This window comes from Heterodontus francisci, chromosome 30 (genome assembly GCF_036365525.1).
Source record: "Heterodontus francisci isolate sHetFra1 chromosome 30, sHetFra1.hap1, whole genome shotgun sequence".
Taxonomy (NCBI): Eukaryota; Metazoa; Chordata; class Chondrichthyes; order Heterodontiformes; family Heterodontidae; genus Heterodontus; species Heterodontus francisci.
Window position 1 is genome coordinate 28,360,504 of NC_090400.1, and position 16,022 is coordinate 28,376,525.

The 16,022-nt window shown below is 41.2% G+C and overlaps 1 protein-coding gene across 1 annotated transcript in view; it reads left to right on the plus strand.

The window, feature by feature from the left end:
- The window catches only part of nf2b (NF2, moesin-ezrin-radixin like (MERLIN) tumor suppressor b), an 89,769-nt gene extending 84,395 nt beyond the window's left edge, over positions 1-5,374 (plus strand). Inside the window, exon 16 of the mRNA XM_068009885.1 lies at positions 1,612-5,374. Coding sequence (XP_067865986.1) covers positions 1,612-1,668 — 57 coding nt within the window. The 3' untranslated portion in view covers positions 1,669-5,374. The remainder of the gene's footprint in view (positions 1-1,611) is intronic.
- The last annotated feature ends 10,648 nt before the right edge of the window (positions 5,375-16,022 follow it).

Below are 16,022 nucleotides of genomic sequence, written 5' to 3' on the forward strand. Positions count from 1 at the left end.
TGTTCAAAGGGGCTTGGGTGTACAAGGCTCGCAGAAAGTTAGCACGCAGGTACATCAAGCAATTAGGAAGGTAAATGGCATGTTGGCCTTTATTGCAAGGGCATTGGAGTACAGGAGTAGAGAAATCTTGCTTCAGTTGTACAGGGTTTTGGCGAGACCACATCTGGAGTACTGTGTGCAGTTTTGGTCTCCACATTTAAGAAAGGATATACTTGCATTGGAGACGGTACAGCAAAAATTCACTAAATTGTTCCCTGGAATAAGGGGGTTTTCCACGATAGACTGAGTAAATTGGGCCGGTATTCTCTGGGGTTTAGAAGAATGAGGGGCAATCTCATTGAAACATAAAAGATTCTGAAGGAGCTGCTTAGGGTACACACAGAGAGATTGATTCCGCTGATCGAGGAATCTAAAACATGGGGGCACAGTCTCAAGATAAGGGACAGATCATTTAGGACTGAGATGAGAGAAATTACTTCTCTCAAAGGGTTGTGGATCTTTGGAATTCTCTACCCCAGAGGGTTGTGGAGCATAAAATGGAGTGGGAGGCTGGTGTGGGGTGGGGGGGGGGGGATGCCTTCACAACCCAATCCTGCCTCTGCTGCAAATTTATGTGGGGTGGTGGCGGCGAGAAACTGCCTGCCCGCCCCAGGCCAATCAAGGTTCATAAGTGGCAATTAAACTGCTACTTAAGGGCCTTTGCCCACCGTCACAGGTATTTTATGCTTGGCAGGCGGACGGCTGAGACCTCAGAAAGCCCGCCTGATGAAACTAGGCGGCCTTCTTGGGTGTGGGGTGGTGCCCTTCTGATTGGGCATCCTGTGCCCCACGGGGGGCCGACCCGAAGCCCCAACTGCCCCCAATGCACAACATGCCCACTGACCCCCTAACCGGCCGCCCCTTGCCTCACTGGGGCCCGACCGATTGTCCCCGGCAAGGCCCTAAAAACTTACCTTTTTTCCGGGGCCATCCTTCATCTTCATCCTGAAGCTGGATGTAGTCCCAGCAGTGGCCACCGCTCCCGGTGGTGCTGCTGGGCCTAAAAGCTGCCGGCCCGCTGATTGGCTGGCATTGATTGAACTTCTGATGAAAAGTCACAGACCTGAAAGGTTAACTGTTTCTTTCTTCACAGGTGCTGCCTGACCTGCTGAGTATTTCCATCAGTTTCTATTTTTATTTCAGATTTCCACCATCTGCAGTATTTTGCTTTGTATTACCGTTTATCACATTGCTTTTTGTGGGACTGTTGTGCGCACAAATTGACTGCAAGTTTGCCTGCAAAATAATAGCCACTGCACTTCAACAAGTAATCCATTCGCTGTGTTGTGCTTTGGGACATCATGAGGATGTGAAAAGTGCAATATAAATGCAAGTTCATCCATTTAAACTTGTGTTGGCATCTTGTTATTTGTTGCTTGCCGTATATACTGGGTCACGGAGCAAGCACATTGCCATACAGCAATACATACTGCTGGGGTAAAACTTAGGTATGCGTGCACGTTTGGAAAGTATGTGAACAATTGCCAGAGTGCACAAATTTGGAAGTCAGTTTAAAAGTACATTTTATTTAATTTAAGCAATATTTTTCCTGTTTCTTCTTTCATGCTGCAGCTTAATCTACAAAGTGTAACTGCAAAGACACAAGTGGCCTTTCTGGAAGAACTCTAACACCCTCAACGCTGGTCTGTTGAACCTGGGAAGTGAGTTTGATGATGACCTTTCTGCATTCCAGAGCCATCACTCAAAAAAGCTGGATGTAGCAAAGCATTCTTAATGAACTTCAGATATTAATTTTGTAAGGGACATTGATACTGCTTCAGAATATGCAGATATAACCATTTGAACACCAAGAATGACTGACATATTTTAGTCACTCAGTAAAGATGACCACACTAAATGGAAATGTTGCTGATGATCTCCAGTTATAACACTGAACATTAGTCCCTTTGCTGTTATTTTAAAAACAGCAACTATAGGCTGATGGAATCCCTTTAGACTTGTGGATAGGATGACATTTAGCTGTTCATAAAGAGTGTTATTTTTTTCACAAACTGTCAAAAAGACATGAATCCATTCACTAATTAAGCAGTTGACCTAGTTGAAACATATACCAGTGCCTTATTGTCATTTTCACTGTTCCTCATATCTTTAGTTTCATTACTGCAAATTATCATATTTCACATTTATGAATTAGCAGTGTCCAGCTTTTTAATTCAAAGATGTCCATCAATTTAGGCATTGTTATGGTTATTTCACACTCCGATGATTGTACTGCATTAATGATATTTCTACATTCTTCCTAATCAATAGCTGATTCATACTATTTGTTGAAAATATATGATTTTCACAAAAGTGGAATCTACCTTTTTAGCTACATTAATGTTGGTGACTATCAGCTGTTCAATCCTAATGATCATTGCACAAATACAAAGACATATAAAAGATATTCATACCCAAGCCATTTTGATTAAATTGTGTTCTTTATAGCCTGCAGTGAATACTAAACACAAGTGGCCAAACTTGTAATAATCTGAACTATTGGACTGGTGATTACAGAACTTCTTTGACCTACAATCAGGTGTCACATAAAACTATTAAATCTAAATCTATCTTTTCTGTAACAATGTATTTTGGTCATTTAGCTTAATTATGGGGCTATTTTTAAGTCCTTTCTTTCATCTAAAAGCTACATCTTATCCAAAGTTTTATTATAGACTAAAGAGGTACAAATGAAGAAACCCTCAAACTAAAATTATTAGAGTCACAAGACAGGAAAAGGATTCAAGTCAGACTTGCCTACATGGCATTCATATTTGACCTGAGCAAGAAGAAAGCTTGTTCGCTTGCTGTTGGATTGTTTATTGGACTGAAGAAAAAAAGCAACTTTTGCATGATTTACTAAGGAATGTGTATCTTTGCAGAGCTTCAGTCGTGGGAGTGTCCAACATTTACCAAGAACGATCCTGTTTTTGTCGAGAGTAGGGAGAAATAAATATAGAAAGGAATCTCAAACTATTGAAAATCCAGAGTTCTTTAATGAAGGAGGGCCCACATTTAAATCAATTGAAGAAACAAATGACTGCTTTTTGATCACTGGGGCAGTTAGAGTGGTTGGATGTGAATTTTCTTCTGTGAAAGTATCTGGTGCTTTTTAAAGTTCCATGCTTATTGCTGCTTTTCAAATAAATGTTAGTATCAATGAGTGAGAAACTGGTTAAAATCTTGTTTAAATCTCACCTGAATTTTATTATTTGTATCTAATCAGTATTCTCTTTCGTAGAAGTTACAATAACAAGTTAACTTTCACAGTGAATGAAGAAATATGGGAGGACTAAATTATATGCTGTTTAATTGCAATTTTGGCTCAATTCTTGTTGATGAAAATGTTTATGACAATTCCAAGCGTGTAAACATGCTGGCTGGAGTTCTGTGTCATATTACCATGCATTCTGCTTCCACAGCAGGTCGATTCAAACTAGGATGGAAGCATTCAGGTTCTAACCTGATTTTTTTTTAATTGTTCATTTTTTTGATGAATAACATGACAGGGTGAAGGGAAAATAAATATGTGCTTGATCTTTACATTCTGTTGTATTGTTCCAAGCAAATTAATGTAATTGAAACTGCCACGAAAGTAACTTTCAACTAAGGACTGTCCATTCCTGTGACGAGCCGTCAGCAACTGTTATTTTTCGCAAAGACTCAGAAATTAAATATTTAGCTTATTTTTAAAAATTATATTATGCAAAACCAGTTGATAATGTGTTTCCTGGTTCAGTGGTTAAATGCACCTTATGGTGTGGTACTGAGTCATACAGATTTGAATGGTTGGAGGTTTCACTCCTGCTCTGTGGTGTTAGCTAATTTCAGCCCCAGTGATAAAGGGTGCTACAGTTAGCTTCAGTGCTGCAAGGCTAGAGATCAACCAGGGATCTTCTAATACACTAAACAAAACAGACAATGCTGGACTTACACATCTGTAAAATTGCATCAATATCAATAAAGTGAAATACAGTTTAACATTTGATATATAACCTATTCCTTTGTTAATGGTGTAGTGAGTAAATACACAATATAGAGTGATCCATACAGAAGGTTGCAGGTTAGATCCCTAGACTTTGCTGATTTCAGCCATACATGTCGTTGGGGTGTTACAGTTGACATTGGCACCAGCTGTGGGTTACGGAATGGGAAATAAAGAAAAATCAGGATTACTGGTTGATGTCGAGTGACCTGTATTCTGTGCATGTTAATGTTCTGATTTGTGCTGGCTTTCTCAATCAAGTAGGCCACTGGCATGTATAGAATGAACCACTTGGATGAGGGACTGGAGGAAAAGTCCTGGGGGAGCTGCAAGATGAGCAGATTTAGGGAAAATGATTGAATACAGACAATGAGAGTGTCCAGTTTTTCCAGCATGCCAGTAATATGAAGCTAATGGATTGCTATTCTTGAGCATGCCAAGGATTCTGAAAAAGTCATTCTCAATACCACTGCATCATAAAATTCTAAAACACCTTGATTTTTTTTGTGGAGTGCAGCATCTTTACCACATTTTAAACAGTTATCAATTACATTCAAAACAATTTTGTGGTCCTTCCAGTGTATTAAGAACTAGACAGTACTTTCTGAACTGTGAATACTATATTCTTACTTGAGGAAACAGTCAGAAGAGTGATCAGATTAGAAAGGGAGGAAAAATAGTCAACCTATTAATATATAAAGTAAGAACTGCTGAAAGTTGACCACCCACTTAAATTCCTAATTAGCCTTTTGATTAATGAATCAGTGACGTCCCCAAAGCCCTGTATTAAATCATATTTTAACCTCTGTTATACCTTGTCTTGTCACCCTTTGCTGATACTGCTTTAATTAACAATACACACTTTTTACATTATTGGATGGTCAGTGCATTTGAGGTTACTTGAATTAAATTTTGAAAGCCATTGACAAGTGATTATTTAAAAGGTGTATATTATTGAGCAGCACTCCACACCTTGTAAATAAATCATACCTTTGTGAAGCGCCTTGAGACTTTTTAATTTTAATGTAGGCTGTTCGACAGTTGACTTTCATTTCATAGCCATATTAACACTTGCTTTATCCTTAAAATCAATTTTATTTTTTGCTTAATTTACTGTCTTTTCATTTTAGTAGCTTTGGAATAGCTGGGTGCATACACATTTATTTATTTTGTGTTTAATTCAGTTAGGAAGCAGTAGCATCTGCATTTTTTGTATTTTGTGTTATTTTGAAGAGTTATGCAAACTTCCTTACACCTGTATCAGGAAATAAGGGAGGCTATGCTGTAAATTTATAATATGATTTGTATATTGCTGAATTATTTCTGCTCAAAATAAACTTTTTATCTCAATTATTTGTTTGCATATTAAATATCTTTATATCTTCCCCATCTACTGGAATGATATACAGTGACTTCTTAAATTTTATATGCCTTTTACATTTCCTCAGCACATTTAGATATTCCTATTAGAGCCACTACAGGATGGGTTGATGAGAGATTTTCTCTATCAATTCACAGTGGATTGCAGAAATAGGGAGTGATGGGATTCGTATAATGTAAAACAGGGGTTCTCAACCATTTTGCTTCTGAGGCCCTCCCTTCCAAGTTAAAGAAACTCCACAGGCTTCTTGTAACAAGTATTTTTTTTCTACATAAAAATTAGTTCTTTAATTAAAAATATATATTTATTTTACTTTACCTACAGAGCTGGGACCAATTTTCTTGCGGGGCGATTTGCTCGTGCTTTTGAAGAGGTTTTAAACTAACTTGGCAGGTGTGTGAGAAGCAGGAGGTAATATCAGAGGAAAACCAAGGTGCACAGAATACTGGGAGAGACAGATAGTGCTCGAGTAGGAAATAGTCAGTTATTGGGAAGGTTCAGAGTAAGGGAGAAAGTAATAAAGTCTAAATGAGGGTTACAGTGCATGTGTGTGAATGCGCAGAGTGTGGTAAATAAGATTGGTGAAATACAGGAACAGATTGCCAAATGGAAATATGATGTGACAATAACGAAGACCTAGCTCAAAGAAGGGCAGGACTGGGTATTAAATATTCTTGCATACAAGATGCTCAGGAAAGGGGGGAGGGGTGGCAGGGTTAATTAAGGAGAACATTGCAGTGCTGCGGGGAGAGTATGTCCGAGAGGGGTCAAGGACAGAATCTATTTGGCTCAAGCTAAGGAACAAAAAAGGTGCAATTACATTGCTCAGTGTAGTCTGTAGGCCACCCAACTAGTGGGAAAGATGTAGAGGAACAAATTTGCAAGGAAATTACAGACAGCTGCAAGAATTATGGTGTAGTTATAATCAGGGACTTTAATTATCTGAATATAGACTGGGATAGTAGTATTGTAAAGGACAGAGATGGGCAAGAACTCCTGGAGTGTTTTCAGGAAAATTTTCTACAGTATGTTTCCGGTCCAATGAGGTGGGGAAGTAGGGGGCATTGTTAGACCTGGTTGTTGGGAATTAAGTGGGTCAAATTGATCAAGTGTCAGTCGAGGAACATTTAGGGGACAGTGATCATATTATCATAAGGTTTAGGTTGGCTATGGAAAAGGATAAGGAATGATCTAGAGTAACAATTAACTGGGGGAAAACCAACTTCAATGGGAATGGAACTGAGCCAGATAAATTGGAATCAAAGGTTGGCAGGTAAAACGGTATCTGAACAATGGGCTGCCTTTAAAGATGAGATCGTTCAGGCACAGTCGAGGTGTATTCCCACGAAGGGGAAAGGTAGGGCAATGACTTCTTGAAATATCTTGAGAATTAGGGATGCCGGTTTTATGGTAGGTTGCAGTTTTCCCATCATTTGGCATGTCCTACAAAACTGCCTCATGTCCTTTGTAAGGCCTGGTCAGTAATAATGTTGACTTATACGTAATTTGGTCTTCCGGATCCCCATATGTCCTGCTAGAGGAATGTCATGTGCTAACTCTAATGATGCCTGGCGATATTTAGGTGGTACCACTATCTGTCGAACAACTGTCCAGTCTTCTTCCTCAGTCTCTAGTTTCGTCTTCAACATAATAGCCTTATGGAACTCCTTTTGCCTCAGCTTCTGTCAGAGCCGACTGTGTTATTCGATGTAACTTCTGGATCAGCTTGTGCTGTGATTAAAGACTTGTTAACTATCTCATTTGGATTATCTAAATCCCCAAGGAAAGTTTCAGATACCCTGCTATCTGTCTGTGGTGCCAATTTTACCACTGACAATAGAACTTGCTTAGCCATTGCTCGGGTTACTGCACACACAGGAAATATTCCTAGAACTTGTTCCTGTAATTGTTCTGTTTCTTTAACTTCACTTGGTTTCTCTGTGACTGCAGGAGAAACTGATACTCTTGATCTGGCCAAATCATTCTCTAGGAGTAGGTCAATTCCCTCTACTGGAAAACTATGGACAACTCCTACAGTCACCATCCCAGATATTAGGTCACACTCTAGGTGCATTGGATACAAAGGTATGGGTATATACCCCCCGCCAATACCATTAACTAAAACTTTAGTGTTCAGTGTGCTTTCTGGTGAAAATGTTATACCTTTCCCCAGCAAAAGAGTTTGGGTTGCTCCTGTATCCCTAAGTATAATGATAGGTTTGCCTGTCTCACTTGAGGGATATGGAGTTACTTTTCCTTTTGACAAGAGTTCATTATAACTTTCAGGTATTTTATTCTCAACCCCTGGTCGTCTGTACTCTCGGTCAGTGCCCCTTTCTCTGCATTGGCTTTGTGTACCCCAACAAATCCCATAGGTTTACCTTGCAACTTCCAGCATTCTGAACGAAGATGTCCCACCTTGTGGCTTAGGCTTGTGAACCTCACTTCTACCCTTAGCACCTTCCTTTCTGGCCTGAGATGGGGATTCTGGGGTGTTCCCAGCTGTTCATTCTTGTCCCTGGCTACTTGCCTTCCTTTCACTCTCCCACTTTCTATCCTTCTTGGGTTTGTGGGGTTGACGGATGAAAGGTTTTGGTTTACTCACAAGCTCAAAATCATCAATTTCGGCTGCTTGTCTGGCTTTTAAAACCTTCTGGTTCTCTACATGAGTTCTCACTACTGGAGGGATTGAATTTTTAAACTCTTCCAAGGCGGCACAGTGGCGCAGTGGTTAGCACTGCAGCCTCACAGCTGCAGGGACCCGGGTTCGATTCTGGGTACTGCCTGTGTGGAGTTTGCAAGTTCTCCCTGTGTCTGCGTGTGTTTTCTCCGGGTGCTCCGGTTTCCTCCCACAAGCCAAAAGACTTGCAGGTTGGTAGGTAAATTGGCCATTATAAATTGTCACTAGTATAGGTAGGTGGTAGGGAAATATAGAGACAGGTGGGGATGTTTGGTAGGAATATGGGATTAGTGTAGGATTAGTATAAATGGGTGGTTGATGGTCGGCACAGACTCGGGCCGAAGGGCCTGTTTCAGTGCTGTATCTCTAATCTAATCTAAGGTTCTCATATGTGGCTTCCATCATTACTGCCTGTATCCAACGATAAAAATTAATTTGCTTCACCCCCTCAAATGCTACATAAATCTGCCCGCCAATCTCCGTAGATTCTGAAATTTCTCTCTGTAAACTTCAGGGAATAACTCATATGCAGCGTGAACAGCCTTTTTTGCCATCTCATAATCTGCAGAAGCCTCTTCAGGAAGCATGGCATAAACTTCATGAGCTCTGCCCATCAACCTGCTTTGCATAAGCAGTGTCCAGCTTTTTGGCCATTTCATTTGTTTGGCTATTTTTTCAAAAGAAATGAAACATGCCTCTATGTCCCTTTCTTGAAACTTAGGGTGAGCTTGTGTAAAACTAAACAGCTTTTCGATGGGTCCTGGGCTGGATTCAGATTCTTCCTGACCAGAATTTTCCCTGGAGTCAATACTACCCCTTTGTCTTAGTTCTATCTCTATTTTAACCTAAATTCCCTCTCTTTCCCCCTTTCCTCTTTTTCAAATTCAAGTTTTCTTAATTCTTTCTCAGGCAGCCTCAAGTTTTCTTATTGTTATTTCTTTTTCCTGTTCAAGTTTCCTCATTTCTATTGTTTTTTCTTTCTCTTATTGAAGCCTGAGTTTTTCCATTTCTAACTGTATCTTAGCCAATTCAACTGCATCACTTTCTGATTTGCTATCTTCTTGTTCTTCCACTTTCAAATGTTGGGAATTTCGTCAATTGTCTCTGCTTTTTTAGCACCTGATTTCAATTCTAACCCCAATTGTGCTACCAAATCTTTTAGTTTAATCTTGGTTAAAATTGTCAAGTCACTGAGGGACACATTCTCCTTTCCCAGAAAAACTGCTGCAACTACTTAATGCCATTCCAATGGTATAGCTTTACCCTTAGATAAGAAACCTGCTTCCATTTTTTCTTTCAAATTATTACTTATTTCACAATTAACTTAATTACCGTGGGATTTGAATCTTGACAAGAGACCCCAATTAATATGTTACGACCAAGGCTGGAGTAATGCACTGTTAATTCAGTCCCACTACTCCACAGGTCATTGCATATTAGTAAAGTTTCCCACCTACTGGAAAATAGCCAAATTAAGCGCACTATTTGTCCACCAGAATAAAGCATACCGAACTAGGTTTCTTTAAACAACAATATTAACTATTTATTAATAAACTAAGTCTTAAACAAGAATGAGAACTTTTTTTTTTATTCGTTCCTGGTATGTGGGTGTCACTGGCTGGACCAGCAATAAATGAAAATAAATAAAAATAAAAGCAATAAAAAAAAGTATTGGAGAAACTTGAGGGACTAAAATCTGACATGTCCCTGGGACCAGATGGCCTACATCCTCGGGTTCTAAAAGAGATAGCTGCAGAGATAGTGGATATGCTGGCTATGATTTTCCAGAATTCCTTGCACTTGGAAAAGCATGGTGTTATTGCATGTAACTAGTAGGGTAGATAAAGGGGAACCAGTAGATGTCGTATACCTGGATTTTCAAAAGGTATTCAATGAGGTGCCAGTGGCGTCGTGGTTAGCACCGCAGCTTCACAGCTCCAGGGACCCGGGTTCAATTCCTGGTACTGCCTGTGTGGAGTTTGCAAGTTCTCCCTGTGACTGCGTGGGTTTTCGCCGGGTGCTCCGGTTTCCTCCCACCGCCAAAGACTTGCAGGTGATAGGTAAATTGGCCATTGTAAATTGCCCCTAGTGTAGGTAGGTGGTAGGGAATGTGGGATTACTGTAGGGTTAGTATAAATGGGTGGTTCTTGGTTGGCACAGACTCGATGGGCTGAAGGGCCTGTTTCAGTGCTGTATCTCAAATAAAAAAAATAAAATAAAATTAATAGGCAAGATAAGGGCTCGGTGTTGGGGTAATATATTAGCTTGGATAGAGGATTGGTTAACAGACAGGAAGCAGACAGTGGACATAAATGGGGCATTTTCAAGTTGGCAGGCAGTGAATAGTGGGGTGCTGCAAGAATCAGTGCTGGGGCCTCAGCTATTTACACTCTATATTAATGACTTGGATGAAGAGGCAGAGAGTAATGTATCTTAGTTTGCTGATACAAAGCTCGGTGGACAGGTAAGCTGCGGGAAGGTGTAGAAAGGCTGCAAAGAGATATAGACAGGTTAAGTGAGTGGGTAACAAGATGGTAAATTGAATATAATTTAGGGAAGTATGAAGTTGTTCACTTTGATCGAAAAATAGAAAGCAGAATATTTTTCAAAGGTGTGAATCTGGTAATTGTTCATGTTCGGAGAGACTTGGGGGTACTCATACAAGGAACGCACAAAATTAACATGCAGGTGCAGCAGGCTATTAAGAAGGCAAATAGCATGTTGGCTTTTATTGCAAGGGAATTGGAGTACAGGAATAAAGAAGTCTTACTAAAATTGGACATGGTGAGACCACATCTGGAATACGTCGTGCAGTTCTGGTCTCCACATTTAAGAAAGGATATGCTTGCACTGGAGGTAGTGCAGTGAAGATTTACTAGATTGTCCCTGGGATAAGGTGGTTGTCCTATAATGAGAGGCTGAGTAAATTGGGCCTATTTTCTCTGGAGTTTAGAAGATTGAGGGGCGATCTAATTGAGACATACAGGATTCTGAAAGGGCTTGATCGAGTTGAAGCTGAGAGATTGTTCCCACTGGTCAGGGAATCTAGAACGTGGGATGCAGTCTCAGGATAAAGGGTCAATCATTACGTGCTGAGATGAGGAGAAATTACTTCACTCAAAGTGTTGCAAATCTTTGGAATGCTGTACCTCAGAGGATTGTGGATGCTCCATCATTGAATACATTTAAGGCTGGGATATGGGGAGCGGGCAGGAAAGTGGAATTGAATCCTAAGATCAGCCATGATCGTATTGAATGGCAGAGCTGGCTCGATGGGCCATGTGGTCTATGTTTGCTCCTATTTCCTGTGTTTTTGATCCTTTGGAGAGCCAGCACAGACATGATGGGCCAAATGGCCACCTTGTGTGCTGTAACAATTCTGTGAAATGCTACCCTCCTGTCTTTCTCCTTTGGCTGAGATTCTCTCCTCCACACTCCGACTGACCAGAGACATCTCATAATTAAAAGCAAAATACTGCAGATGCTGGAAATCCAAAATAAAAAAGTGCTAGAAATACTGAGCAGGCCTGGCAGCAGCTGTGGAATGAGAATCAGAATTAACGTTTCAGGTCTGTGACTAAGGAGAGATAAGTGCGAAGGAAACATGAACGCTCTGAGAATTTTGCCAGCTGATTTGGCGCACGTAATTCTGTCACAGCGGAAATGAGATGAAACTTTGAGCCAAGGCACCTCTACCTTTCTCTGGCCATCGAATTTCACTGCTGTTCACTGGGAAAAGTCTCAGCATCTTACCTCCTTGCCCTACCCCCTGTCTTCCTCAGGCTCTCCCTCTGCGCGTTGCACCCAAACACCAACAGGCACTGCTGCCTTGTGTACAGACTGGTTTCTCCCATCTATACACTTCAACCCAAACCTTTTTGTTCTTTATTCTTTCATGGGATGTGGGCATTGCTGGCAAGGCCAGCATTTGTTGCCCATCTTTAATTGCCCTTGAGAAGCTGCCTTCTTGAACCGCTGCAGTCCATCTGGTGTGGTTACACCCAAAGTGCTGTGAGGGAGGGAATTCCAGGATTTTGATCCAGCGACAGTGAAGGAATGACAATATATTTCCAAGTCAGGATGGTGTGTAACTTGGAGGAGAACTTGTAGGTGACAGTGTTCCCATGGGTCTGCTGTCCTTGTCCTTCTAGGTGGAAAGGATCACAGGTTTGGAAGGTGCTGTCAAAGGAGGCATGGTGAGTTGCAAACATAGAGACTGCAGCTCTGATTCACAATTATTGGATGGCATCTCTTGCTTGATAAGGCATCTCAGCCACTGCTTGTTCTGACTCTGATTCTGATTGGTCTATTATCGCCTGAATTTTTTTCTATACATTCCCTGGTTATTTTTGGCAGACCGCTTGAAACCTTCTCACAAACCTCTAGTGTAAAGAATTGAAAGTGTGATTTTTATATATGCTGATGGGATTTCCTATTTAAATACCTATTGCTTTTGGATGTAACCCTTTTTCTGTAGTGCCTGTCACTTTGAAATAGAACATTTCTATTGGGACCATCTGAATTAGTTTGTAAAATCTGCAGTTGCGGGCACTAACTATTGGATAACACTAGAGCACTTTTCCCTTTTAGCTCTGACTCTCTACTGGATTTTATACTGTGAGTTAGAACCATAGAAAAATTACAGCACAGAAGGAGGCCATTCAGCCCATCATGTCTGCGCAGCTGAAAAAACTAGCCGCCCAATCTAATCTCACCTTCCAGCACCTGGTCCGTAGCCTTCAGGTGCATGTCCAGGTACCTTTTAAGTGAGTTGAGGGTTTCTGCCTCCACCACCATTCCTGGCAGTGAATTCCAGACACCCACTACCCTCTGGGTGAAAAGGTTTTTCCTCATGTCCCTTCTATTCCTTCTACCAATCACCTTAAATCTGTGTCCCCTAGTAATTGACCTCTCCGCTAGGGGAACAGGTCCTTCCTGTCTACTCTATCTAGGCCCCTTATAATTTTATACACCTCAATTAAGTTATCCCTCAGCCTCCTCTGTTCTGAGGAAAACAACCTGAGTCGATCCAATCTTTCATAGAAACATAGAAAATAGGAGCAGGAGTAGGCCATTCGGCCCTTCGAGCCTGCTCTGCCATTCATTATGATCATGGCTCATCATCCAACTCAGTAACCTGTTCCCACTTTCCCCCCAGATCCTTTGATCTCTTTCACCCCAAGAGCTATATCTAACTCCTTCTTGAAAACATACCATGTTTTGGCCTCAACTGCTTTCTGTGGTAGCGAATTCCACAGGCTCACCACTCTCTGGGTGAAGAAATTTCTCCTCATCTCAGTCCTGAAAGGTTTACCCCGTATCCTTAGACTATGACCCTGGTTCTGGACTCCCCACCATCGGGAACATCCTTCCTGCATCTACCCTGTCAAGTCCTGTTAGAATTTTATGGGTTTCTATGAGATCCCCCCTCATTCTTCTGAACTCCAGCGAATATAATCCTAACCGACTCAATCTCTCCTCATATGTCAGTCCCACCATCCCAGGAATCAGTCTGGTAAACCTTCGCTGCACTCCCTCTATAGCAAGAACATCCTTCCTCAGATAAGGAGACCAAAACTGCACACTGTGTTCCAGGTGTGGCCTCACCAAGGCCCTGTATAATTGCAGCGACATCCCTGCTCCTGCATTCAAATCCTCTCGCTATGAAGGCCAACATACCATTTGCCCTTTTTACCGCCTGTTGCACCTGCATGCTTACCTTCAGCGACTTGTGTACAAGAACACCCAGGTCTCATTGCATATTCCCCTCTCTCAGTTTATAGCCATTCAGATAATAATCTGCCTTCCTGTTTTTGCTACCAAAGTGGATAACCTCACATTTATCCACATTACACTGCATCTGCCATGCACTTGCCCACTCACTCAACTTGTCCAAATCACCCTGAAGCCTCTCTGCATCCTCCTCACAATTCACCCTCCCACCCAGTTTTGTGTCATCTGCAAATTTGGAGATATTACATTTAGTTCCCTTATCTAAATCATTAATATATATTCTGAATAGCTGGGGTCCCAGTACCAATCCCTGCGGTACCCCACTAGCCTGCCATTCGGAAAAAGACCTGTTTATTCCTACTCTTTGTTTCCTGTCTGCCAACCAATTTTCTATCCATCGCAATACACTACCCCCAATCCCATGTGTTTTAATTTTACACGCTAACCTCTTATGTGGGACTTTGTTGAAAGCCTTCTGAAAGTCCTAATAAACCACATCCACCGGCTCCCTCTCATCAACTCTACTAGTTACATCCTCAAAGAATTCTAATAGATTTGTCAAGCATGATTTCCCTTTCGTAAATCCGTGCTGACTCTGTCCGATTCTACTACTGTTCTCCAAGTGCTCTGCTGTAAAATCTTTGATAATGGACTCTAGAATTTTCCCCACTACTGACGTCAGACTGACTGGTCTATAATTCCCTGTTTTCTCTCTACCTCCCTTTTTAAATAGTGGGGTTACATTAGCTACCCTCCAATCTGTTCCAGAGTCTATAGATTCTTGAAAGATGACCACCAATGCATCCACTATTTCTGGGGCCACTTCCTTAAGTACTCTGGGATGTAGATTTTCAGGCCCTGGGGATTCATAAGCCTTCAATCCCATCAATTTCCCCAACACCATTTCTCCACTAATACTGATTTCCTTCAGTTCCTCCCTCTCACTAAACCCTGTGTTCCCCAACATTTCTGGTATGTTATTTGGGTCCTCCTTTGTGAAGACAGAACCAAAGTATGCATTTAGTTGGTCAGCCATTTCTTTGATCCCCATAATAAATTCCCGTTTCTGACTGTACGGGACCTACATTTGTCTTCACCAATCTTTTTTTCTTCACATACCTATAGAAACTTTTAGTCAGTTTTTATGTTCCCTGCAAGCTTACTCTCGTACTCTATTTTCCCCTTCTTAATCAATCCCTTGAGGTCCTCCTTTGCTGAATTCTAAACTGCTCCCAATCCTCAGGTCTGTTGTTTTTTTCTGGCGAATTTGTATGCCTCCTCCTTGCATCTAATGCTATCTCTAATTTCCCTTGTAAGCCATGGTTTGGCTACCTTTCCCATTTTACTTTTGCACCAGTGGTTCCTCATAGATGCAACTTTCAAGCCCTGGTAACATTCTTGTAAATCTCCTCTGCACTCTCTCGAGCAATTATGTCCTTCCTATAATGTGGTGACCAGAATTGTGCACAGTACTCCAGTTGTGGCCTAACCAGCGTTTTATACAGTTTCAGCATTAAATCCCTGCTTTTGTATTCTATACCTCAGCCAATAAGGGAAAGTATTCCATATGCCTTCTTCACCACTCTAACTACCTATCCTGCCACCTTCAGGGATCTGTGAACATGCACTCCAAGGTCTCGCACTTCTTCTACCCCTCTCAATATCCTCCCGTTTATTGTGAATTAGCCAGGCAAGTAACTTGTTACTTAAATAAGAGTGTTTTATATATTTGGTTTTATTTCTTCAGTTGGAGGTACTTTTTTCTGGCACGTTGATGTCCTGTCCATTTGTTTCTGTATTGTTACGGCCATGTGAGGCGGGGGTCACAGACTCCCCTCTTGCCCTTCCTCTTAGTTGACCGCAACAGCGTTTATTCCTCTTTAAACAGAGGTTGTGCTGAAGTGTTGTGGTTGTGTGAGTGTTTTAGCTTTTACCTTTACTGTGAATGTGAAAGAACCAATCGGACAGGTTTTCTTGAGTTTAAACAAGAAAGAGGGTAGGTTATTACACTTAACAATCTAACCCCAATTTAAAAATAATAAAAATAATGCTACACATTCACACTCACATGAGAATCACACAGCTAGCTTACAGAGGGAAAAAATAACATTTGGTGGTTGGATTAGAGGCCAGAATAAATGGAACTTAAATAAAGTCTGTGCAGTGGATGATTCAGTATTTTTCCGGCTGAAGCTGTATTCTTG